At 45.6% G+C, this 25,660-nt stretch overlaps 1 protein-coding gene across 3 annotated transcripts; it reads left to right on the top strand.

Moving 5' to 3' along the window:
• The first annotated feature begins 831 nt into the window (after nucleotides 1-831).
• On the top strand, nucleotides 832-10,550 carry BTNL10 (butyrophilin like 10). 3 transcript variants are annotated; one of them, XM_032335058.1, is made up of 7 exons: nucleotides 832-1,028; nucleotides 1,879-1,974; nucleotides 2,177-2,530; nucleotides 3,017-3,295; nucleotides 4,631-4,810; nucleotides 5,522-5,548; nucleotides 9,458-10,550. In XM_032335058.1, exons 2-7 carry the CDS (start codon nucleotides 1,881-1,883, stop codon nucleotides 10,054-10,056), a joined length of 1,533 nt encoding a protein of 510 aa, XP_032190949.1. In that variant the 5' UTR covers nucleotides 832-1,028; nucleotides 1,879-1,880; the 3' UTR covers nucleotides 10,057-10,550. The 3 variants fall into 3 exon arrangements, with proteins under 3 accessions (XP_032190949.1, XP_032190951.1, XP_032190950.1); XM_032335060.1 differs by having other exon boundaries at nucleotides 2,225-2,530; XM_032335059.1 differs by lacking the exon at nucleotides 5,522-5,548.
• The last annotated feature ends 15,110 nt before the right edge of the window (nucleotides 10,551-25,660 follow it).

Consider the following 25,660-nt stretch of genomic DNA (forward strand, 5'->3'; position numbering starts at 1 on the left):
TGTGGTTGGTGAATCCTGTGTCCCTTTCCAGATGTTACATCCCCAGTCCTCCATCCTGACTCCGAAGTAAATAGGAGTTGGGTTTTAGCCAAGGTCATTATCTGCTTAAAGCAATGCACAGGGAGATGAAAAAGTGGCAGGCATAATTCTGCATGTTTATATAGAAGAGGGAAACAGCATCAGCCCTTGTGTGGGCACTGACTTTGGGAAGGGAGGCACAAATCTCCTTCCATAACATTCTGCCAAATGAAATTAAACACCCCACCACCAAGAAGGCCATGCAGCTTTCCTTCTACCTCTGTTCTCACCAAAACTCTCCCAGAACATGTCTAGATTTTTGAGCCAAGAAGAGGGAAGAATGGGTAGGGTTTAGTCAAGTGTCTCACTCAGACTAAAGGTACATGAGGTGAGTGTTCCGAACCTGGCCAAAGGGGGCCCCCCAATGAGAACAGACTTCCATGGCCACAGAGATGAGGGGAAGGTTGCCTAAGTTCCCGCACTGGAGTCTCCAGTGGCAATGCCAGAAACTGGCCAACTTCAACCTGATCGAGAAAATTTACCAAAGAAAACAGCCCAGCCTGTTGAGGACTGGAGGTCTTTTGATAATGGAGCAACTTTATCTGAATCCTCCAGTTTCTGCCCTTGGCCCAGATCCTACCACTCGAGAGACATGTCTCCTCTTTGAGGCTCTTAGCTTTGGACTGACAACCATCCTTCCATGGACTACCTTGTGTAGTCTCCTCTCCCCTTATCTCCTGAGACAGGGCCTTGTTACTCCCAGTTAGTGTGTTCAGTTCTGTTGACCACACCCTGACCACACACTTGGCCTATGTATTTTTTATTCCTGTTGCAACTGCTAAATAGGTGTGTTGCTATTTTGACAAAGAGCAATAGGAGAACTCTGCAGAAACTGGAAAAGTCAGCTGCTCATCTCTCCAAACACCACCAGAAGACTTTTTCTATGCCTCACTTGGAACTTACAGAGAATTAAATTGATTCCTAGGAAACCTAGAGCCAGACTTGCTCAGGTGAGTGTCTTCTATTTTAAGGGCTTTCATGTATATCTCTACTTTCTACACACTGTGCCTACTTGTCAGTGACAGGGAGACTCCAGGGACTTTCACCAAAGAAAGACAAGCGTCCAACAGGATTCGAGTATCAACTAACACACCTCCTCATGCTTTACATAAATGCCAAATCTTCAAAGCTCTGCTGGATGAAATCCCCCAGAGCGGCAGATGAGTCTCAGATTATGGGCACTTGAAATTTAATTCACCATAAAAAAGTTTTGGTATGTCTTTGGCTCAGGCCATCACAGCCAAGGCACCCTGAGGCTCATCTCCCCCACTTCATCTGCAGAGGTTTCTTTGGGAGCAATAGGGACAAGGGGCTTGAAGGGGTGAACATTTATAGTTCTGACCATGGATTCACTGACTCAAAGGTGTGGTTCCTTTCCCAGCATGCCTCATGTTCATGTTTGAACAGAGAGAAATCGGGAAATACTCTTACACCAGTCAGTGGGGAGACAGAGCCCATTCACTGGAGGATGTAACTGAGTCACTCTGTGGACAGATGAGGATAAGAGAAATTATATCTGAGAATAGATTCTAAACAGGGCAGGTGGAGGCCTCTGTCTCTCCATCTGTAGGATGAATACCTTATATGTGGGTGACAGGGGCCAAGAGAGTTAAAAGTGAGACCTTTCCCTCCCCCAGCCAAGTTTCTTTAACTTCCATTAGCCTGCTGGTGCTGCCTGTCCTCCCACCAAGACAAACAGACAAACAGAGAACTAGAAAGACAGATAGAGAGAGAGACTGGCAGAGACAGAAATTACCTCAGCCTCTGATGTGTAGGGCTCAGGCCTCTCTTTTCCCACAGGCATGGCAAACACACACGGTCGAGTCATCTTTCCACCCAGCTGCTCCATCATTGTAATCGTCCTGCAGCTCCTGTCCTGCAGCATCCCTGCAAGCGGTAGGAGAGCTCCCCTCACCTCATGCTAGGAGGATGACCCCTTATGGAAAAGAATGCCAGAGGGAGCTGGCTGGCACCTACCCACAACAGCTGTCAGCCAGGGATCCAAGCAGTCCTTCCCAGAGAACCCTAAGTCTGGGTGGGAGGGCCCTTGTCTCCTCAGACCCAGCCTAACTAGGGCTCTCTGATCTAATCTCATAAGGGAAAGCTGATTTCTCCATCATTGGACCTAAAACACCTGTTCTGGCAGTGCTGGGCGAAAATGTGGAGCTACCATGTCATCTGTCCCTCAATATCAGTGCCGAGGACATGGAGCTTCGGTGGTACAGGAATCAGCCATCCCAAGTCGTGCACCTGCACAAGAATGGGACAGACATGAAGGAAGAACAGATGAGAGAGTACCAGAGAAGGACCACATTCCTGAGTGCTGGGCTGGACCAGGGAAAAGCCACAGTGAAGATCCACAACGTGACAGTTTTTGATAATGGAACATTCCACTGCAACTTCAAAGATGGCAACATGTCTGCAGAGACCAGGCTGTGGCTGATGGTGGCAGGTAAGGGTGAGCTACTGGGGTTCATTGTCTCCCCGAGTCCCCTCCCCCAAACCTGATGCCCAATGCAGATCATCCCACTGTAGCTCAAGCCTGAGCACATCCCACAAAAGCAATAATATGTTTGCACCAGGGGCAGTGATTCCTGGGAAGTCCAGTTCAGGACACCCTTTTCTCTCCCTTTTCTAAGCCAATCCAGAAAGAGGGAAGCAGAGGTAGAGAGGGAAGGACAGAGGCAGAAGGAGGGACAGAGACACAGGGAGGAAAAGACACTAATTTTGCTGTATAGAAGGGTTTTTGACATTCTTGGTCCTTTTTTGTTTTGTCCTGTGCATTCTGGGGGCAAGGGTAACATACTGCATATAAATATTACACAGAGTAAGTAGTCTGTGAAAAAATCCCAATCTCTACTGGAATTCTCAATATCTGTACTTTTCTGATGAAAGCACTGGTGGTTGTGTAGACTGCAAGAGGCATCTCTTCCCACAGGTCTGGGCGGGATGCCAAGAATCCAAGTGCAAGCTGTCCAAGGTGAAATTGTCTGGGCACAGTGTACCTCAGAAGGCTGGTTCCCAGAGCCCCAGGCAGAATGGAGAAATTTCAGAGGACAGCCCCTACCTTCCATGACCCACCTCTCAGCCTCGCCAACAACAGGTCTCTTCACGGTGGTGTCCAATGTGACCATCCAGGATGGGGATGTTCAGAACTTCTCCTGCTGCATCTCCAGTCCCCTCCTCCAGAAGAAGATGGTCAACTACCACTTGCTCCGTGAGTGTTCTGTTCTGTTCAGGCCTCAAAAGCTCTGAGCAGCCCAGACAATAAGTACTTATTATTGAAATCCTTGCACAGTAATGGGACATTTTTCTTATGGGGAGAACATTTATGATCTACTGTCTTACAGTTTCCAAGTATACAACAATACAGTGCTATTAACTATAGTTTCCATGCTGTTCATCACCTCCCCAGAACTCATTCATCTCATAACTAGGAGTTCATATCCTTTGCCCCTCTTCATCTATTACACCCAGTCCCATCTCCATCCTCTGGAAACCACCAATCTGCTCTCTGCATCTATGAGCTGGGCTTTCTGGTTTACTGGGGGTTTGTGGGGTTTTTTTCTTGTTTTGTTTCATTTTAGATTTCATATATACATGAGATCATACAGCATTTTTCCCTGATTACCTTCACTTACCAACATGTCCACAAGGTATCCATCCATCCATGTTTTTGAAAATGGTCTGATTTCCTTCTTGCTTATAGAAAATACTATCCATTATATAAATATATTTTTTTCTTTACCATTCATCCATCAATGGACACTTGAGCTGTTTCCATATCTTGGCTACTGTAAATAACAGTGCAGTGACCATAAGGGGACATGTTATTTTTTGGAGCTAATATTTTTATATCTTACTTTTTGTGAGATTAAGAGTCACTTATGGTTTGTCTCCCTCCCAATCCCATCTTGTTTCATTTATTCTTCTCCTACCCACTTAAGCCCCCATGTTGCATCACCACTTCCTCATATCAGGGAGATCATATGATAGTTGTCCATCAACAGATGAATGGATCAAGAAGATGTGGTATATATATCTTACTTTTTGTATAAGTACCCAGAAGCTGGGATTGATGCATTGTGTGGTAGTTCTACTTTTAATTTTCTGAAGAACATTCACCCTGCTCTTCACAGTGGCTGCACCAATAGCTCCTTTCTCATTAGTGCTAAATGGTATTCCATTGTCTGGATGGATCACAGCCTATTTATGCCTTCATCTTCTGACAGACAGCTTGGAGGTTTTTAAGTTTCACTCTGCATATAATTTTCATTTCTAAACAACCTCAAGCTTACAGAAAATTTGCAAGAATGACATGCAGAATTTTGTACAGACCACCCAGTGTTTAACATTCTGCCATTTGTCCATCATCTCTCTCCTGTTCATCTGTCCTGATTTGTCTGTATAAACACCCACGTATGTTTTCTGAGTCATTTCAGGTTAGTTCCAAGGATCATGTCCCTGACCTACAAACCCTTTCATGTGTGTATCCTCAGAACACAGGTGCTCTCTTTCCCTGATATTCTTGCCTCTCTGTACTCTCTTTCAGCTCAATTGTCCAGAAGTTCCCTGTCAAATGAATGGAAGATAGTGCTGCCTCTGATCTTCACTCTGGCAGGGCTTGTCACAGCTGGAGCCACCTGTCTCTACCAGAAATGTCAGAAAGACAGGAATGTGGGGCAACTGGAAGAAGAGAGACTGCATAGAGCAGAGGAGCAGCACTCCCAAGGTAAGCAGGTCCTGGTAGGACGGACATGTCCCTTTCCCCCAGGGCACAGGTGTGGAGCTCTGCATGAACTCTCCTGTGTGCACCCTCATGGTCAGGATAAATGGGAGAGACCAGCCCATGACACACCTCAGGGACTCCCCACTTACCAAATGCTCAGTGAAATTCTCTGTCTCTGAGAGGTGTTCAGCTGCTCATCACTGGAGGACTTCTGGAAGGCTGGAGGATTTCCAACACAAAGACAGATCTGAGCTTGAACCTGGGAGTGTCTGTCAGTTGGGGGTGATGAGAGCATTCTGAGAAGTGCTCAAGTGACAAATGCAGCAGGGTACCTGGCACCTGCCAGGGTCTCATTGTGGGTGCAGGACTATCATCAATAAGCATTGTTGCACTCACGAATCCACTCCCCTCCCTGCCCCCTGTGTCCTTACCCATAGCCATCAGGCACGAGCCTGGGAGCAGAGCACAGATGTCCCCATGACAGACATGGGAAAGCAGGGCTATCAGGATCTGCTCCATCAAAGCCTCCCCTAGGAAGAAAATGACCCAGATAATGGTTTTATTGGGCACTGAAGAATCTGTATTTCTTCATGCTTTCTAGATCACAGCTAGAACTCATTAAGTCCTCTTTTGACTTAGGTTCCCAGAAGCTGAGCTTTGGCCTCATTGAATCAGCACAGTCCCACAGTTTCACATCTTTCTCTCTCATTGCAGATTGGACAGAGGACAAGGTGATCTATGGTGAGGACCATGTCGGGGGATGGAAACCTCTGCCCCCACATGTGTGTCTACGTGTGCATGTATGTGTGTGTTGTGTACACATGTACATTTACATGCATATATGTGTGTTGATCTGTGCACATATGCATGCATGCAGAGGCACTGCTCTGTGTGTGTGTGTGTGTGTGTGTGTGTGTGTGTGTGTGTGTTCCTTTTTATTCCAGAGTGCAGATATGTGGAGCCCAATGCTGGTGAGTGGCATCCACATGGCTCTAAACATCAATTTTCTGCTACCCTGAGAGACCTTAGCTCCTGTTTACTACCTGGGGAAAAGACAGTCACCAAAGCCTAGGCAGCAAGAAAGACAACTCTCCTGAGGCTTGGCCACTTGTTGGGGGATTGGGGGACACCAATCTGTTACCACAGAGATAGCAGAAACGGATTTTCTGCCCCAGGACACCATCTAGGTGGGAGGGATGGATGGAGAGGAGAGAATCTCGCCAAGGTCAGGGAACCCCAGGACTGGGAGGGGCATAAATGCAGACAATGAACCAGGAACCTGAGAGGTGTCAGAGTACCTGGGGACACAAGCCTTAGCACAGCCACTTGTTGAGGGTCTAGGAGGGGACAGATAGAAACTGATCATCCTTTCAGTCATTCAGTTATTCATTCATGTAAAATAGTAACCAGTTACCTCCTGTGCCAGCATCCAACCATCTATCAGTGATTGAAATGACTTCCTCCTGTCCTCAGGGGGCATAGAATCTATGTTGGGATGCAAGCCATCAGCCAGTGATGCTTCTTTAACCAAAACTGGAATAAAGCAGAGTAATATTATAGGAATGGACTAGAATACAATAATGAAGTTGGCCAGGAGAGCATTCATGTAGGATGTCCATGGCCCTGGGGATGGTGGGATGGTAACATCTAAATGAAGGGCTGGGTGACAGTGAGACCACAGCCCTGAGAGAATGAGCTGTGGACCCACAAACATGGCAGGGAGAATGTCATCTGTGGTGTGGGAAAGATGAACATGTGGAAGAGAATCCAAGGGGGCAAGATTTGGGGATGCCCAGACCTGCAGAGTCTGGAAGGCTGAAGTAGGGGTCTGGGTGCAACAGGAGTGAGGGAGTTTAGACAGGGGAGAGGCATTGGTGGAGGAGAGGACAACCCTGAGATGTGCCCTGGGGCCACAAATAGCAGGGTCCAGCAGGGCAAGACAGAACAGGGAACCCAAGGTGACCTTTGGAGCCAATGTCCCTGGGCCCATGGTGGCTTCATCTAACAGAAGGCTTGGGGTCAAACAACACAGACTTGGGGTCAAACAATACTTTCACTTCAAAGAAGTGAAAATCATCTTGGACCCCTTCAGACTGAAACTTTATCAGACATCCAAATGGGGATGTCAGACAAATCTTTAGTTACACAAGTCTGGAACTCCCAGGAGAAATGTGGACTTGAGATAGGAATTTAAGGTCCTCGGCATATATCTGGCCTTGAAAACCAAGGTAGTGAACCAGAAAGTGCTCCATTTATCTGCACGCCCAAAATTATTCTTTAAATTTCTTTATTTGAAAAAGAAAGATTTTGAAAAGGAAAAAAAGATAAGAAAGGTACAGGGCAAAGAAGACAGATTCAAGTCTAGCCTTGGAGAACCTGGTACTTGAAGGTCTGTTTGAACAGATGTCTGGGCAGAGTTGTGGGAAGTCCAGGGGAAGCTTTTTCACTGAAATCCATGGATACAGTGTAGTGAGTAAGCAGTTTGGGGCATACCATACAGTGAGGTAAGATCGGGAACATGACCCAGAAACATTGTCTAGTGTGGTGTGCAAGGAGAGGTGTCCCCTCTGGAGACAACTGGGACAAAAAATTCAAAATTATAGTCTGTGCAGCTAAGCTATAAATTGGTAAGTGGGGAATCAAGCAGAGTGTTTTATTTCGGTTTGTTTTGGTTTTACTTTAAGGTCCTTTAAAGCAGCAGAACATGCCTGTTGCCTAAAAAGAATGATCTGGTATGAAGACACATGAAGCCAGCAGGGGAAACGAAAATGAATTAGAGAAAAATTTTTCAGGGAATATAGTCTGCAGCAGTGGATAGGATGGAACACAGATCTGCACTGGCAGCCAGGTGGGGTGGGGTGGTGTGTCAGAGGTCATTATTGAGTAGTTTTGTATCAATGATAATTTTCTGGCTTTGATACTTTTACTGTGGGTTTTCCAAGATGTTTACATAGACATATTGTTTATGCTATTTTTCGGCTTCTTTGTTAGTCTGGAACTTTTATTTAATGTTATTAATTTTTATTTAATGATGAGGAAATTTGGAATACCAGGAGCCAGGCTTATTGTTCAACTAGGGAGCCCATGTTTGACCATTACGGAGATGTAACATCAGTGATCTCCATCCCCACAGCCCAAACTCTACAGGGAAAGAATTTGGGTGGGACAGAAGGTGGAGAATTCAGAAAGCAGCAATGAGAATTCTGGGGGGAAACAGTCAGTCTTTGCTAGAAAGCGAAAGAGAACAGGGTTCTATCCAGAAAGAGGTAGAGACCAGAGAAGAAGCTGGGGTTCAAATAGGAGGAAAGCATGGGTCCTGTCCAGCTGATAGGGATGGAAGGTCAAGAAACATGAGTGTCTGAGGCATCGAGGTATAGACTCAAGCAAACAACATAATTGGCTTTAGAATGAGTCAAGGTGGACACTGGCTAAGAGGTTTCTGTTATTGAGAAGATGCCTGCTGGGGCAGCCTGACACCCAGATGGTCCCCACACACCCTCTCTGCCTCTAATATGGAGCCCAAGTGTAGACAGACCCTCCCCCAGGTCACATGCTGGGGTTCTGAGGGCTCTGAGAGGGATGGTAGGGCAGGAGAGAAGGACTCTGTTTTGGAAGGTGTTCATCTTAGCTGAGGGGCTCTTAAGATGCCTCTTGGGCTTTTCCTTATGTGACTCCTCTGTTCTTGACCCCAGAGCTGTCCAATGGCACTTGCATCAATGCACCTGTGGCACCTTCTCCTGTTCCCCTGTGTCCTCCATGTCCTCTTATGTCTCTATCTCTGTTTCTCTGTCTCTGTCTATCCATCATTCTCATTGTGTCTCTCTCTGTGTCTCTCTGTCTTTCTCTTTGTGTCTTTCTCTCTATCTCTCTGCCTCCCCATCTCTCTGTCTTTCTCTATCTCTCTCTATTTCTCTGCCTGTATCTCTATCTCTCTTTAGCTCTCCTTATCTATTTATCTCTCAGTCTCTGTATCTGTCTCTTTCTCTGTCTCTCTGTCTCTCTCTATTTCTCTCCATATGTCTCTGTATCTATCTATCCTTGTGTCTGTCTCTCTGTCTCTGTATCTCTCTGTATCTCTCTCCCTGTGTCTACCTGGGTTATTCTGTCTCTCTTTGTTCTCCTTGTCTCTCTATCTCTTTCTGTCTCCCTGTTTCTCTGTGTCTCTTCTATGTCTCTCTCTTCCTTTCTCTTCCTCTGTCTCTGTTTTTCCCTATATTTCTGGGATACTGTCTCTATCTCTATCTCTCCCTTATGTCTCTCCGGCCTTTTATCTGTCTCTCCTTGCTTCTGTCTCTCTCTCTCTCTCTCTCTCCCTGTCTACCTCTTTCTCTCTCTTTATCACACACACACATACACACACAAACACACACACACATGTGTTGAGGGACTGTGAACAGGGGGACAAGCAGACCTCACAGGGTGCCAGTCATGTCCCCTCATCGATAGCAATCTACCCCCTGGCTCCCACCTGGAGCTGCATCAGCTGTGCTGGGATAACCCATTGCTCAGGGTCCTGGACAGAAGATGGGGGTCCTGGACTCTCAGGGAGGCTGTGGTTTTGCCTCACCCAGAGGCCCTGTGGTGCCCTTCTTACAGGAGGGCAGGTTGGGGACACAAATCTCCAAGCCTAAACCTCTCCTCTTCCCACAGTGAGCCCATCCCTGGACCCTGACACCGCAAGCCCAAAACTCGCTCTGTCTGAGGATGGGAAGAGTGTGAGGCGGCTGTTCTTTGACCAGGAGCTGCCAGATATCCCCAGCAGATTTGACCAGGACCCCTGTGTATTGGCACGAGAACAGTTCTCTGCTGGGAGGTATTATTGGGAGGTCCAGGTAGGACAGAGGAAGGCTTGGAATGTAGGCGTCTGTCTGGAGAGCTTGAATCGGAAGGGAAGGATCCCAAAGGCTCCCCAACATGGACTCTGGGCCCTGGAGCTCTACAAGAAGACATTCTGGGCCCTCGCTTTCCCAAGGGTCCGCCTGCACCCTTCAGGGCCCCTACATAAGGTGGGTATTCTCCTGGACTATGACGCTGGCAGAGTCTCCTTCTACAACATTGGCAATGGATCCCTCATCTACTCATTCTCTGGACTCTCCTTCTCAGAGCCCCTGAGGCCATTCTTCTGCCTCTGGACACACGACCCTAACCCTCTTACCATCTACTCAGAATGCCAGCCCCCTGAGGCTACGAGCCCTCCTCAGAGCCAAGGACAGGAGAGGGTGGGGACCCTCCTTCAACAAGACCCATGATCTCTTTGCTCTAGCCCGTCATAGACTTGGGGGAGATATGTCCATTCTACATGCCAGCTAGACGTATACAAAGGTACATCTTTCTGAGTTATATTGTCTTATCTTCATTTTCCTTCCCTGTGGAATACTGACAATATATTATGAGCTGAATCATACACTCTCAAATGTACATTCTGAAGCCCCAACCCCCCCCCCCAATCTGCAGATGGAGCTGTATTTGGAGATGGAGTCTTTACAGAAGTGGCTAAGGTAAAAACTGGTCACTAGGGTGGGCCCTGATCCTGCATGACTGGAATCCTTATCAGAAGAGGAGGTCAGAGGTGCTTGGGTGGCTCAGCCAGTTAAGCATCTGCCTTCACCTCAGGTCATGATCCCAAAGAAGTCTCACATCAAGCTCCTTGCTAGGCAGGAATGCCCCTTCTCCCTATGCTCTTGTCCCTGCTTTCTTTGTGTCTCTGTCAAATAAATAAACAAAAATCTAAAAAAAAAAAAAAGAAGAAGAAGAAGATGAAGATGAAGAAGAAGAAGAAGAAGAAGAGGATATCAAGGCACAGACACACACAGGTAGACAACTGCATGAAGACGCAGTGGCGAGACTGCATGTACATCTCAGGGAGAGACATATCAGGAGGAACCAGCCCCACCCACACCTGGATCTGGGACCTCCAATCCCCCGGACTGGGACACAATAAACGTGTGTTGTTTAAACTCCCAGCCTGTTATTTGTTACAGAGCCCAAGCTGACCAGGACACTATATCGTTATACACAGTGGGGTGCTTTTCTGAAATGTACTTGGGGTCAATTATAAAGCATGGAGCCCAGTACCAGACACAAAATATTTGCTCAGTAAATGCTGGCCTTTATTATCCTCTCCTCCCCTCTCTTTCCCTTCCTTCTGCCCTTCCCTTTCTTCCCCTTTCCCTCACCATTGCTCCTTCCCCTCCTCCAATCCCTCCTTACTCTCCTCCTTCTTTCCCCATCCTCTCTGTCTCTCCCTCCTTCTCTCTCGACCTTGGCTCTTCCTCTCTACCCTCCCCCATGCACTTTCCCCTCCTCCAACCCTTCCTTACCCTCCTACTTCTCTCCCCCATTCTCTCCTTACTCATGTCCCCTCCACCTACCTTCCCTTCCTACTCCCTTTATCCTCTCCCCTCTCCTGACTTCCCACTCCTACCTACTCACTCCTCCTTCTACCTCCCCATCCCCCTTGCAACAGCCTGGAAATCTGGTCTACCTTGGTACCCCTCTCCATCTCCCCCCACCCCCGACCATGGCAAGTCAGTGCAGAGCTACATGGAAACCAATCCAAAGATTCCAGGGTTTCCCTGGTCAGTCATGGAAGCAAATTAAAGTGAAAACATGACAGTCCAAAACCTCTGGAATAAGAAACCTAATAAAAGTCCTAGAAGCAGCTCAAAACAAGAAGTCCTTAACCTACAAGGGCTGGAACATTAAACTGGCAGCAGACCAATCCAGGGAAAACTGGCAGGCCAGAAATGGTATGATATATTCAGGGCAATAAATGAAAAAAATGCAGCAAATATACTTTATCCAAGAAGGCTGTCATTCAGAATGGAAGGAGAGATAAAGAGCTTCTAGGACAAACAAAAACTAAAAGAATTTGTGATCACTAAACCAGCCCTGCAATAATATTAAAGGGGATCCTGTAAGCAGAGAGCCCAAAAGTAACTCAGACCAGAAAGAAACAATCTACAGAAACAGGGATTTTACAGATAATACTAAGGCACTAAACTCACCTTTCAATAGTTTCTCTGAATGTAAATGGGCTAAATGCTCCTGTGAAAAGATGCAGGGTTTCAGATTGGAATTAAAAAAGAAAAAAAAAAAAAAGCAAGAACCATCAACATGCTGTCTGAGACTCATTTTAGACCCAAAACACCTCCAAATTTAAAGTGAGGGGGTGGGGGTGCCTGGGTGGCTCAGTGGGTTAAAGCCTATGCCTTTGGCTCAGGTCATGATCCCAGGGTCCTGGGATAGAGCCTCACATCAGGCTCTCTGCTCAGCAGGGAGCCTGCTTCCTCCTCTCTCTGCCTGCCTCTCTGCCTACTTGTGATCTCCATCTATCAAATAAATAAATAAAATCTTTTTTTTAAGTGAGGGGGTGAACAATTTATCATGCCAATGAACATCAAAGAAAGCTGAGGTAGCAGTCCTTATATGAGAAAAATTAGATTTTAAGCCAAAGACTATAGTAAGAGATTAAGAGGGACACTATATCATACATAAAGAGTCTATCCTAGGGACGCCTGGGTGGCTCAGCGGGTTAAGCTGCTGCCTTCGGCTCAGGTCATGATCTCAGGGTCCTGGGATTGAGTCCCACATTGGACTCTCTGCTCAGCAGGGAGCCTGCTTCTCTCTCTCTCTCTCTCTCTCTCTCTCTCTCTCTCTGCCAGCCTCTCTGACTACTTGTGATCTCTCTCTGTAAAATAAATAAATAAAATATTTTTTTAAAAAGAGTCTATCCTATAGAAGATCTAACAATTGTAAATATTTATGCCCCTAACTTGGGACCAACCAATTATATAAACTAATTAATAACAGAAATAAAGAAACACATTCATAATAATACAATAATAGTAGGGGACTTTAACACCCCACTCACAGCAATAGACAGATAATCTAAGCAGATCAACAAGGAAACAAGGGCTTTGAATGGCACACTGGACCAGATGAACTTCACAGGTATATGCAGAATACCCCATCCTAAAGCAACAGAATACAAGTACTTCTGGAGTACATATGGAATATTCTTCAGAAGAGATCACATACTGGGTCACAAATCAGATCTCAACCAGTACAAAAACAGATTGGAATTATTGCCTGCATATTTTCAGACCATAATGCTTTGAAACTTGAACTCAATCCCAGAAGGAAATTTAGAAGGAACTCAAATACTTGGAGGTTAAAGAGCATCCTGCTAAAGAATGAATGGATCAACGAGGAAATTAAAGATGAATTGAAAAAATTCATGGAAACAATGAAAATGAAAACACAGCTCTTCCAACCCTTAGAGATGCAGCAAAAATGGCCCTAAGAGGAAAAACATGGCAATACAAAACTTAAAGAAATTAGAAAGGTCTTAAATACACAAGGTAACCTTACACCTAAAGGATCTGGAGAAAGAACAGTAAATAAATCCTAAACCAAGGAGGAGAAGAGAAATAATAAAGATTAGAGCAGAAATAAATGAAAGAGAAACTGGAGAACAGTAGAACAGATCAGTGAAACTAGGAGATGGTTTTTTGAAAGAATTAAAAACATTGATAAACTAGTAACCAGACTTAATCAAAAAGAAAAGAGAAAGGATCCAAATTAATAAAAACATGAATGAAAGAGGAGAGATCATGACCAACACCAAGGAGATGTAAATAATTTTAAGAACATATATTGAGCAAGATATGCCGAGAAATTAGGCAATCTGGAAGAAATGGATGCCTTCCTGGAAACTTATAAACTTCCAAGACTGAAATCAGAAGAAATGGAACCTGGACAGACCAAAACCAGCAAGGAAATTGAAACAGTAATCCAAAACCTCCCAAAAAACAAGAGTCCAGGGCCAGATGGAAGAAGAAAGAAGAAATGGAAGGGAAACTTCCAAACTCATTGTATGAGACCAGCATTACCTTGATCCCAAAACTAAAGACCCCACCAAAAAGGAGAATGACAGATCAATATCCCTGATGAACATGGATGCCTAGTTACTTACCAAGATCTTAGCCAATAGGATGCAACAGTACTTTAAAATTATTATTCACCATGACCAACTGGGATTTATTCCTGGGATACAAGAGTGGTTCAACACCCACAAATCAATCAATGTAGTAGATCACATTAATAAAAGGAAGGACAAGAACCATATGATCCTCTCAATTGATGCATAAAAAGCATTTGACAAAATACAGCATCCTTTCTCAATTAAAATTGTCCACCATGTAGGGATAGAGGGGACATACCTCAATATCATAAAGGCCATCTACAAAAAGCCCACAGCAAACATCCTTCTCAATGAGGAAAAAAACTGGGAGCTTTTTTTTCCCCTTTTTTAAAGATTTTATTTATTTATTTGACAGAGAGAGATCACAAGTAGGCAGAGAGGCAGAGAGAGAGAGGAGGAAGCAGGCTCCCCACTGAGCAGAGAGCCCGATGCGGGACTCGATCCCAGGACCCTGAGATCATGACCCGAGCCAAAAGCAGCGGCCTAACCCACTGAGACACCCAGGTGCCCTGGGAGCTTTTTCCTTAAGTCAGGACCATGACAGGGATGCCCTCTCTTGCCACTATTGTTCAACATAGTATTAAAAGTCCTAGCCTCATTAAACAGAAAACAAAAAAGAAATAAAAGGCATTTGAATTGGCAATGAAGAAGTCAAACTCTCTCTCTTCACAGATGACATGATACTTTATGTGGAAAACCCAAAAGACTCCACCCAAAAATTGCTAGAACTCATGCAGTAAATCAGCAATATGGCAGGATACAAGATCAATGAACAGAAATCAGTTGCTTTTCTATACACTAACAATGTAACTGAAGAAAGAGAAATTATGGAAACAAACCCATTTACAATTGCACCAAAAACCATAAGATACCTAGGAAAATAAATCTGATCAATGAAGTAGAAGATCTGTACTCTATAAACTACAGAACACTTACAAGAGAAATTGAGGAAGACACAAAGAGATGGAAAAATATTCCATGATCAATGATTGGAAGAAGAAATATTGTCTATGCTACTCAAAGCAATCTACACGTTCAATTAAATCCCTATAAAAATACCACTGACATTTTCACAGAGCTGGAACAAACAATCATAAAATATGTATGGAACCAGGAAGACCCCAAATTTCCCAGGCAATGTTGAAAAAGAAAACCAAAGAGGATGGCTTCACAATTCCAGACTTCAAGCTCTATTATTAAGGTGTAATCACCAAAACAACATGGTCCTGGCACAAAAACAAGCACATAGATGGAACAGAATAAAGACCCCAGAAATGGACCCTCAACTCTATGCTCAACTAATCTTCAACAAAGCAGGGAAGAATATCCAATTCTATATAAAAAAAAAGATAGTCTCTTCAATAAATAGTGTCAGGGAAATTGGATAGTCAGAAGCAAAGGATGCAACGGGACCATTCTCTTAAACCATACACAAAGATAAACTCAAAATGGATGAAAGACTTCAATGTGAGACAGGAATCTACCAAAATCCTAGAGTGGAGGGTTGCCACCCCGGAGGGTGGCTCAGTTGTTAAGGGTCTGCCTTCAACCTAGGCCATGATCCCGGTGTCCTGTGATCAAGACCCGCATCAGGATCCCTGCTCAGCAGGAAGCCTGTTTCTCTCTTCCCCACTCCTCCTTCTTGTGTTCCCACTCTCGCTGTCTCTCTCTTCCAAATAAATAAAGAAAATCTTTTTAAGAAAATCCTAGAGGGGAACACAGGAAATAACCTCTTTGACCTTGGCCACAGCAACTTCTTGCTAGACATGTCTCCAAAGGCAAGGGAAACAAAGCAAAAACATGAACTATTGGGACTTCTTCAAGACAAAAAGCTTCTGCACAGCAGTCAGCTATACTAAAAGGCAGCCCACGGAATGGAAGAAGATATTTGAAAATGACATTTCAGATAAAGGGCTGATATCCAAGATCTATAAAGAACTTCTCAAACCAGCACCCAGAAAACAAATAATCCAGTCAAGAAATGGGCAGAGGACATGAACAGACATTTCTCCAAAGAAGACATCCAAATGACCAACAGACACATGAAAAACTGCTCCAGATCCCTTGTCTTAAGGGAAATACAAATCAAAACCACATTGAGATACCAGCATACACAGATTAGAATGCCCAACATCAACAAGACAGGAAACAACAAGTGTTGGAGAGGATGTGAAGAAAAGAGAACCCTCTTACACTGTTGGTGGGAATGCAAGTGGGTGTAGCCACTCTGGAAGACAGTAAAGAGGTTCCTCAAGTTAACAATAGAGCTACCCAGTGACCCAGAAATTGCACTAATGGATATCTACCCCAAAAATACATATATAGTGAAAAGAAGGGCCATATGCACCCCAGTGTCCATAGTGGCAATGGCCACAATCACCAAACAGTGGAAGGAGCCAAGATGCCCTTCAATAGATGAATGGATAAAGAAGATGTGGTCCATATATACAACAGAGTATTATTCAGCCATCAGAAAAGATTAATACCCAACTTTTGTATCAACATGGATGGGACTGGATGAGATTATGCTGAGTGAAATAAGTCAAGCAGAGTTAGTTATCGTATGGTTTCACTCATGTGTGGAATGAGAGGACCACAGGGGAAGGGAGGGAAAACTGAATGGGAAGAAATCCGAGAGGGAGACAAACCATAAGAGACTCTGGACTCAGGAAACAAATTGAGGGTTTTAGAAGGGAGGGGTGGGGGATGGAGTAGCCAGGTGATGGGTCTTAAGGAGGGCATGTGTTGTGATGAGCTCTGGGTGTGATATGCAACTGATGAATTGTTGAACTCTGTGTCAAAATCTAATAATGTACTGTATGGTGACTAACATAACATAATAAAAAGAAAGTTCTACTTTTAAAAAAAAAAAGAATTTAATTCCAAAAGAGATAAAAAGGAATATTGTATAAAAAGGTCTGCAGTTACTGGTTATATTACAAGTTCAATTTTAAAAAGAAATAGTTTTTTTATGACTACACTACTGATTTTTAAAAGCTACCATTATCCCTGTGCTTTAACTCTCTAAGCCAAAAAAGTTAAATTCTGCTGGCCAAAAAAAGGGGGAAAAAAGATAGTGATTTCATTTCCTTGGGACATATACTCAGAAATAGCATTGCTGAATCATATTTTTACCCTTCTGAGGACAATCCATACTGTTTTCCACAGTGGCCACACCAAGTTGCATCCCCACTGACAGTGTAGGAGGGTTCCCCTTTCTCCACAGCTCACCAACACTTGTTTCTCATGTTGTTAATTTTAGTCATTTTGGCAGGTGTGAGGTGGTATCTCATCATGGTTTTGACTTGCATTTCCCCACTGATGAGTGACGTTGAGCATCTACTCACGTGTCTCTTGGCCACATGGATGTCTTCTTTGGAGAAATGCCACGTCATGTCTTCTGCCCATTTCTTAAAAATTGTCTCCTTAGTTTTTTGATATTGATTTGTTATGCAGCCCTTAAAAAGAAGGAAAATTCTAACATTTGTGGTAACAAGGATGGTCCTGGAGGACGTTAGGCTAAGTGACATAAGGCAGACACAGAAGGGCAAAGAGTGAATGATTCTTTTTAAATGAGGCCTCTGACAGTGGAACATGCAGACGCTCACAACAGAACAGTGGTTACTGGAGGGTGAGAGGAAGGTGAGGAGTCGTTGTTTGAGGGCCATAAAGTTTTAGCTACTCCAGATGAGCCCCAGCTTCCCAAGGACTGGGGTCCAATGGCCACAGCTAATGATATAATTAACACAGTTGATTGTTCACTTTAAAAATCTGTTAGGAGCACCTGGGTGGCTCAGTCAGTTAAGACTCTGCTCTCGATTTTGGCTCAGGTCATGATCTCAGGGTCTTGGGATCAAGTCCCACATCAGGCTCTGAACTAAGCATGCAACTTGCTTGAGATTCTCTCTCTCCCTCTCCCTCTGCCCCTACCCATCCATCCCTCTCTCTCTCTCTCTCACTATGGGGGGAAAAAGTGCTCTTAATTAAGGTACATATCCTTTTTTAAAGATAATGCAGTAGGTTTTTTGAAAGAATCAATAAGAACGATAAACCATTGGTGACACTAATCCAAAAGAAAAGAAAGAAAGCTGAAATACATAAAATTATGAATGAAAAGGGAGAGATCACAACTAACACCAAGGAAGTAGAAACAATCATCAGAAGTTATTATCAACAGTTATATGCCAAAAAGCTAAGCAACCAAGATGAAATGGGTGCATTCCTGGAAAACTATAAACTCCCAAAATTGAACCAGGAAGAAATCGACAACCTGAACAGACCAATATCTGGTAACAAGACTGAAGGGGTGATCTAAAACTTCCGAAAAAACAAGAGCACAGGACCTGACGGATTCCCCGGGGAATTCTAACAAACTTTCAAAGAAGAAATAACACCTATTCTCCTGAAGCTGGTTCAAAAAATTGAAGCAGAAGGAAAACTTCCAGACTCTTTCTATGAAGCCAGCATTATCCTGATCCCCAAACCAGACAAAGACCCTACTAAAAAGGAGAATATCAGATCAATATCACTGATGAATATGGATGCTAAAATTCTCAACAAGATCCTAGCAAACAGGATCCAACAGCACACTTAAAATATTATCCACCATGACCAGGTGGGATTCATCCCTGGGCTACAAGGATGGTTCAACATTCGCAAATCAGTCAATGTAATAGAACAAATTAATAAGAGAAGAGAGAAGAATCACATGGTCCTCTCAATTGATGCATAAAAAGCATTTGACAAAATCCAGTATCCGTTCCTGATTAAAATACTTAAAAGTATAGGGATAGAGGGAACATTCCTGAACCTCATCAAATATATCTATGAAAGACCCACAGCAAATATCATCCTCAATGGGAAAAAGCTTGGAGCCTTCCCGTTGAGATCAGGAACAAGACAAGGATGCCTACTTTCACCACTCTTGTTCAACATAGTATTAGAAGTCCTAGCAACAGCAATCAGACAACAAAGAGAAATAAAAGGTATCCAAATTGGGAATGAAGAAGTCAAACTCTCTCTATTCAAAGATGACATGATTCTTTATATGGAAAACCCAAAAGACTCCACCCCCAAACTACTAGAATTCATACAGCAATTCAGCAACGTGGCAGGATACAAAGTCAATGTGCAGAAATCAGTGGCTTTCTTATACACTAACAATGAAAATACAGAAAGGGAAATTAGAGAATCGATTCCATTTACTACAGCACCAAGAACCATAAGCTACCTGGGAATAAACCTAGACAAAGAGGTAAAGGATCTGTACTCGAGGAACTACAGAACACTCATGAAAGAAATTGAAGAAGACACAAAAAGATGGAAGACCATTCCATGCTCTGGGATCGGAAGAATAAACATTGTTAAAACGTCTATACTGCCTAGAGAAATCTATACTTTTAATGCCATTCTGCTCAAAATTCCACCAGTATTCTTCAAAGAGCTGGAGCAAGTAATCCAAAAATTTGTATGGAATCAGAAGAGACCCTGAATCGCTAAGGAAATGTTGAAAAACAAAAATAAAGCTGGGGGCATCACATTACCTGATTTCAAGCTTTATTACAAAGCTGTGATCACCAAGACAGCATGGTACTGGCATAAAAACAGACACATAGACCAGTGGAACAGAGTAGAGAGCCCAGATATGGACCCTCAACTCTATGGTCAAATAATCTTCGACAAAACAGGAAAAAATCTACAGTGGAAAAAAGACAGTCTCTTCAATAAATGGTGTTGGGAAAACTGGGCAGCTATATGTAGAAGAATGAAACTCTACCATTCTCTTACACCATACACAAAGATAAACTCAAAATGGATAAAAGACCTCAACGTGAGACAGGAATCCATCAGAATCCTAGAGGAGAACATAGGCAGTAATCTCTTAGATATCAGCCACAGCAACTTCTTTCAAGATATGTCTCCAAAGGCAAAGGAAACAAAAGCGAAAATAAACTTTTGAGACTTCATCAAAATCAAAAGCTTCTGCACAGCCAAGGAAACAGTCAAGGAAACAATGAGGCAACCCACGGAATGGGAGAAGATATTTGCAAATGACAGTACAGACAAAAGGTTGATATCCAGGATCTATAATGAACTCCTCAAACTCAACACACACAAAACAGACAATCATATCAAAAAATGGGCAGAAGATATGAACAGACACTTCTCCAGTGAAGACATACAAATGGCTATCAGACACATGAAAAAATGTTCATCATCACTAGCCGTCAGGGAGATTCAAATTAAAACTACATTGAGATATCACCTTACACCAGTTAGAATGGCCAAAATTAGCAAGACAGGAAACAACATGTGTTGGAGAGGATATGGAGAAAGGGGAACCCTCTTACACTGTTGGTGGTAATGCAAATTGGTGCAGCCTCTTTGGAGAACAGTGTGGCGATTCCTCAAGAAATTAAAAATAGAACTTCCCTATGACCCTGTCATTGCACTCTTGGGTATTTACCCCAAAGATACAGATGTCGTGAAAAGAAGAGCCATCTGTACCTCAATGTTTATAGCAGTAATGGCCACGGTCGCCAAACTGTGGAAAGAACCAAGATGCCCTTCAACGGACGAATGGATAAAGAAGATGTGGTCCATATACACGATGGAGTATTATGCCTCCATCAGAAAGGACGAATACCCAACTTTTGTAGCAACGTGGACGGGACTGGAAGAGATGATGCTGAGTGAAATAAGTGAAGCAGAGACAGTCAATTATCATATGGTTTCACTTATGTGTGGAGCATAACAAATAGCATGGAAGACATGGGGAGTTGGAGAGAAGAAGGGAGTTGGGGGAAATTGGAAGGGGAAGTGAACCATGAGAGACTGTGGACTCTGAAAAACAATCTGAGGGTTTTGAAGGGGCGGGGGGGTGGGATGTCGGGGTACCATGTGGTGGGTATTATGGAGGACACAGATCGCATGGAGCACTGCGTGTGGTGCAAGAATAATGAATACTGTTATGCTGAAAATAAAAAATAAATCAAATAAAAAAATAATATAAAACCACATTGAGATATCACCTTACACCAGTTAGAATGGCCAAAATTTGCAAGATAGGAAACAACATGTGTTGGAGGGGATGTGGAGAAAGGGGAGCTCTCTTACACTGTTGGTGGGAATGCAAGTTGGTGCAGCCTCTTTGGAGAACAGTGTGGAGATTCCTCAAGAAATTAAAAATAGAACTTCCCTATGACCCTGCCATTGCACTATTGGGTATTTACCCCAAAGATACAGATGTAGTGAAAAGAAGGGTCATCTGTACCCTAATGTTTATAGCAGCAATAGCCATGGTCACCAAACTGTGGAAAGAACCAAGATGCCCTTCAACGGACGAATGGATAATGAAGATGTGGTCCATATACACTATGGAGCATTATGCCTCCATCAGAAAGGATGAATACCCAACTTCTGTATCAACATGGACGGGACTGGAAGAGATGATGCTGAGTGAAATAAGTCAAGCAGAGAGAGTCAATTATCGTATGGTTTCACTTATTTGTGGAGCATAACAAATATCATGGAGGACATGGGGAGTTAGAGAGGAGAAGGGAGTTGGGGTAAATTAGAAGGGGAGGTGAGTCATGAGAGACTATGGACTCTGCAAAATAATCTGAGGGGTTTGAAGTGGCGGGGGGGTGGGAGGTTGGGGTACCAGGTGGTGGGTATTATAGAGGGCACGGATTGCATGGAGCACTAGGTGTGGTGAAAAAATAATGAATCGTGTTATGCTGAAAATAAATAAATTAATATAAAAAAGATAATGCAGTAGCATTCAATATACAATATTCAATATACAATATTCACTCAATATACAATAGTATATTGTAAACATAATTTTTACATGTGCATGGAACAGAATAATTTATACCATAAACCAAAGACTTATTTGACTCTCTTTATTGCAATATTTGCTTTATTGTAGTGGTCTGAAACCAAATCTTCAATATCTTCAAGGAAGGTGTTATCGTATTACAAAATGTTTTAAAGTATATTGCCAGTGAGGGTGTATCTCAGTACAATTGATTCCTCTCAATATATTACAAATTGTACTTTGGGCATTTAAACATGCTTTTTCAGCATGGAGTCTACAGGCACCTGCTGAATGCTGAAGGGTCCATCACACAGAGGGATGGGTGTCCTGCACAATGCCCCTTTCTGAGCCAGAATCCTGTACCCTGGTTCACCCGGATCTGTCAAGAAAGGGGTCTCTGTCTACTAGAGAGTGTTCCTGGACCCTTATCCCTACCTCTACTCCCATGACATCCTGTCTCAGCCCTGCGGCTGCACGGAAAACAAAGTCTTCAACCTTGCCTTTAACATAGGAGACCAGACCACCCTGTGTGTCCACCTTTTTTGTCCTAAGTGATATAGACAAGCTATTTTCATGAAAGTCACAGACTGACCACTGAAATTTACCAAACTTCCAAAGAGAAGTAAGCATGGTGCTACCAGTGCTGACCTCAAAAAGATTTAAGGTCCCCGGTCAGCTTCCTCTAAAAGACCAACCATGGCAAGCCATTCAGGATCCCTCTTACTCCAGAGAGCTTTTTATCCCTTTGCTTTCTGTTCTTGCCTTCCCTTAATAAACGTTCACTTCACTCCACCCTTTTGTGTCTGTGAGATTCGTTCTTCCACTCTGTGAGACAAGAACCCTGCACCAGAACCACCTGACCTCTCTTTTTCTTTGCACCTCTGATGCCCAGACCCAGGCTGTCATATCACAGGTGTTGGGTGTTTGATGGGAGGCGGAGAAAGGGTGCAGCCTCCTGCAGGCATCCAGTGCCAAGCACTCAGGAGGTTCCTGGACATGCATGAGTCACTAACCATAGTGAAAGAAACTGTGAGTCTGATTCAGGGCAAAAAGGAGGGCCTGGCTGAGTCAGAAACTTTGAGTTCACTTTGGGGGATTGTCTTAGCCTATTCATGCTGCTACAATGAGATATAATGAAAATACAGACTGCTTACTTATAAACAACAGAAGCTTATTTCCTGCAGTTCTGGAGGCTGGGAATGCAAGGTCAGCTCCCTGCATGGTCAGGCTCTGGTGAAGCCCTCTTGCATGGAGCAGATGGCCGTCTGCCTGTTGTGTCCCCACACGGAAGGGACAAGGGATCTGTCTGGATTCTCTAATAAAAGAATGCCAACGCCATTCATGAGGCCTTCACTTTCATGTCCTTGTCTGCTCTCAAAGACCCCTCCACCTAATACCATTGCCCTGGGGGTTACGATTTCAACTTATGAACTTGGGGGACCCAGACATTCAGACCACAGCAAAAATGATTAGAAAGGTGTCACCCAGGCACAAAATGCAGTGTGTGAATCAGGACAAGAGGACATGAGAGGGAGGCACGTGCATCCCAGTTGTGGCCAGAGATTCAACCCACAGCCTCAGAAGCAAGCTGTACAGAGAAGGCTCTCCACCAAAGGGATTGTCTTCATTCTCTAAGAAAACCCCTTCCCTGCTGTGTGAATTAATTGGATGGAGCTAAACCAAGGACGGGAAAGTTGGAAGGATGTCACCATGATGCGGCCTGGGCCCGAGGTCCCCAAGGGAAATGATGCCAGAGGGATGGCAAGCCAAGAGGGAGCAAAGAGGAGGTCACTGCATGGAAAACGGCTGTGCTCTAGGACACGTGTGTGGCAGCTGACTGCTGTCACTTAGTCTGGGCCACGGTGCCAGACATTTGGTCAAATATGGCTGTGCGTGCTTCAGTGTGTGTGTTTATTTTTTTATTATGTTCAATTAGCCAACATATCGCCCGTCATTAGTTTTTGGTGTAGTGTTCCACGATTCATTAGTTGTGTGTAACACCCATGAGTGTGTTTTTAAATGAGATTACCCTTTAAATCATTGGACACCACTCCTCCTCCACATTTTGACCAAGTGCAGGCGCACTGGCTCCGCCTCTTGCTGTGCTTTGCAGACCCTGCGTTCTGTACAAGCAAGGTCTGCAGCAACCAACCCTGCGTAGACCAAGTCTCTCGGGCCATTTTTCCAACCGCATTTGCTCACTTCAGGTATCGGTGTCACATTTTGGTCATTCTCGCCCATATTTCAAACCTTTCCACGATCAGTAGATGTTAGGGTGAGCTATAATGTCTGATTACCCGTCCCTGAAAGTTCAGGTGATACTTCTTAGCATTTTTAACAATCAAGTGTTTTTTGTGCTTTTTATTTTATTTTTCAGTGTTCCGAAATTCATTGTTTGTGCACCAGACCCAGAGCTCCCTGCAACACGTGTCCCCTTGGTGTGTTTTTTAAGCGGGGTAGGCGCCCTGGTGCGCCCCACCCCCGCCCCAGCCCGCAGGTTGGTGCGCACCTACCAGGACAGCGAAGCCTGCATCCCACTGGGGGACCGCGGCGTCGGGTCCGTGCAGCGGCCTGGAGACGACCCCCGGGCACTTCAGGGGCTGCCCCACGGGGCGCCCCCGGGAAGAGTTTTCCGGGGCGGCTCCTGCGCGCGGGAGTCGGGGGTGGCCAGACCTGCATCTGCAGCCCGCACCCTCCACCTGCGTGGGGCCGCGCCTCCCCTGCAGCCTGGACCGACTCCCGCGCAAAGGGCCGCACGGGCTCCCAGGGACGCTCAGAGCAAGGCGGGAGGTGTCCCTAAGTGACCTCATCCCCCAAACGCGGCTGAGCCCTAGCAGTGGGTTCGGTAAGAAGAGATGCCCCACGGCGGAAAAAAACAAAACAGAAAACTCACTATTTTATGTTTTTATTTAAAATGCAGCTCTGAGGTCGGAGCACAACCCGACGTGTCTCGCAGCCTCTCGCTGCCCTAGGGAGCTCTGGGGACCAGCCGCGCGAGCAAGCTGCCAACGCCGGGCTGTAGGACCGCAGTCCTCCGCAAGGGGTGCTGGACTCTACTGCGGCCGCTGGCCGGGCGCGGACCTGGGGGCGGGGTTTTCAATCTGGTCCGACGGCTGCCTAAAAGAGAAGGAGGGCGCAAGCGCGCGGATTCGGCACCTCTGCGCGGGTCTTTCTCTGTGGGCGGGGCTGCGGTGCGAGGAGGGGAGACACCGGGTCGGGGTAGCTAGACCGCCGCCCGAGAGCCTGTTGTGCCGCGGCTGCTGAGACCGGCGGGACGTGGAGCTGAGCTGTCCCCGGTCGCTTTCCCACCTCCTCAAGGGTCGTCCCCGGGGGCGGCTGGCCAGAGAAGCGAAGAGGTCCCCAGTTGTGCCGCCGCCTCAGGGACTGTCCCCGGGTCGGCTGCTCCGAGAAGGTGAGAGGCCACCGACCGCGGCCGCTCCCCGTCAGGGACCGTCCCCCGCCGCGGTCACCGCATTCCGCCAGGGGTCCTCGCGGGGCTCGGCGGCCAGGCGGTGCTAGAAACCCAGAGCGGTCCCCGCCGGAGGCCGCGGTCCCCGGGGGCATCGGTCCCCGCGGGACTGGCTGGGTCCCCGGCCCGCGCGCCGCCGGAGAAGGCCGCGCTGCGAGGCCCGCGGCTCCGGGGACGTTGGCAGGAGGCGCTCCCTGGTGCGAAGCGGGCACAGATACCCATCCCGAGCACGTCGGTGCCGCGGCCGGTGGCTGTCGGCGGACCCGTCCACCGGCGGGTATGGAGTCGCCCTGCGGACACGGCGAGGGGCCGAGCGGACTGGGGACGCGGAGACGGGTCTGCACCCGGGCTTGTGCGCCCACGCTGGGGCCTGAATGCACGAAGCCTAACGAGAGGCCCGCGCTGCGGCGGGTCGTGGGCCCTGGTGGCCGCGGGGTCCAGGCCAGGGCCCTGCTCGGTGCCCGAAACCCACGAGAAGCAAAACTGGACTGCTGTGTATTTGGGGGCGATTCTACTGTTTTTATTTACGTCTGAATGACGTAACAGAGTGTATGAGTCTTTCCAAGACACGGAGTG

Source organism: Mustela erminea, chromosome 3 (genome assembly GCF_009829155.1).
Source record: "Mustela erminea isolate mMusErm1 chromosome 3, mMusErm1.Pri, whole genome shotgun sequence".
In the NCBI taxonomy this organism is placed as follows: Eukaryota; Metazoa; Chordata; class Mammalia; order Carnivora; family Mustelidae; genus Mustela; species Mustela erminea.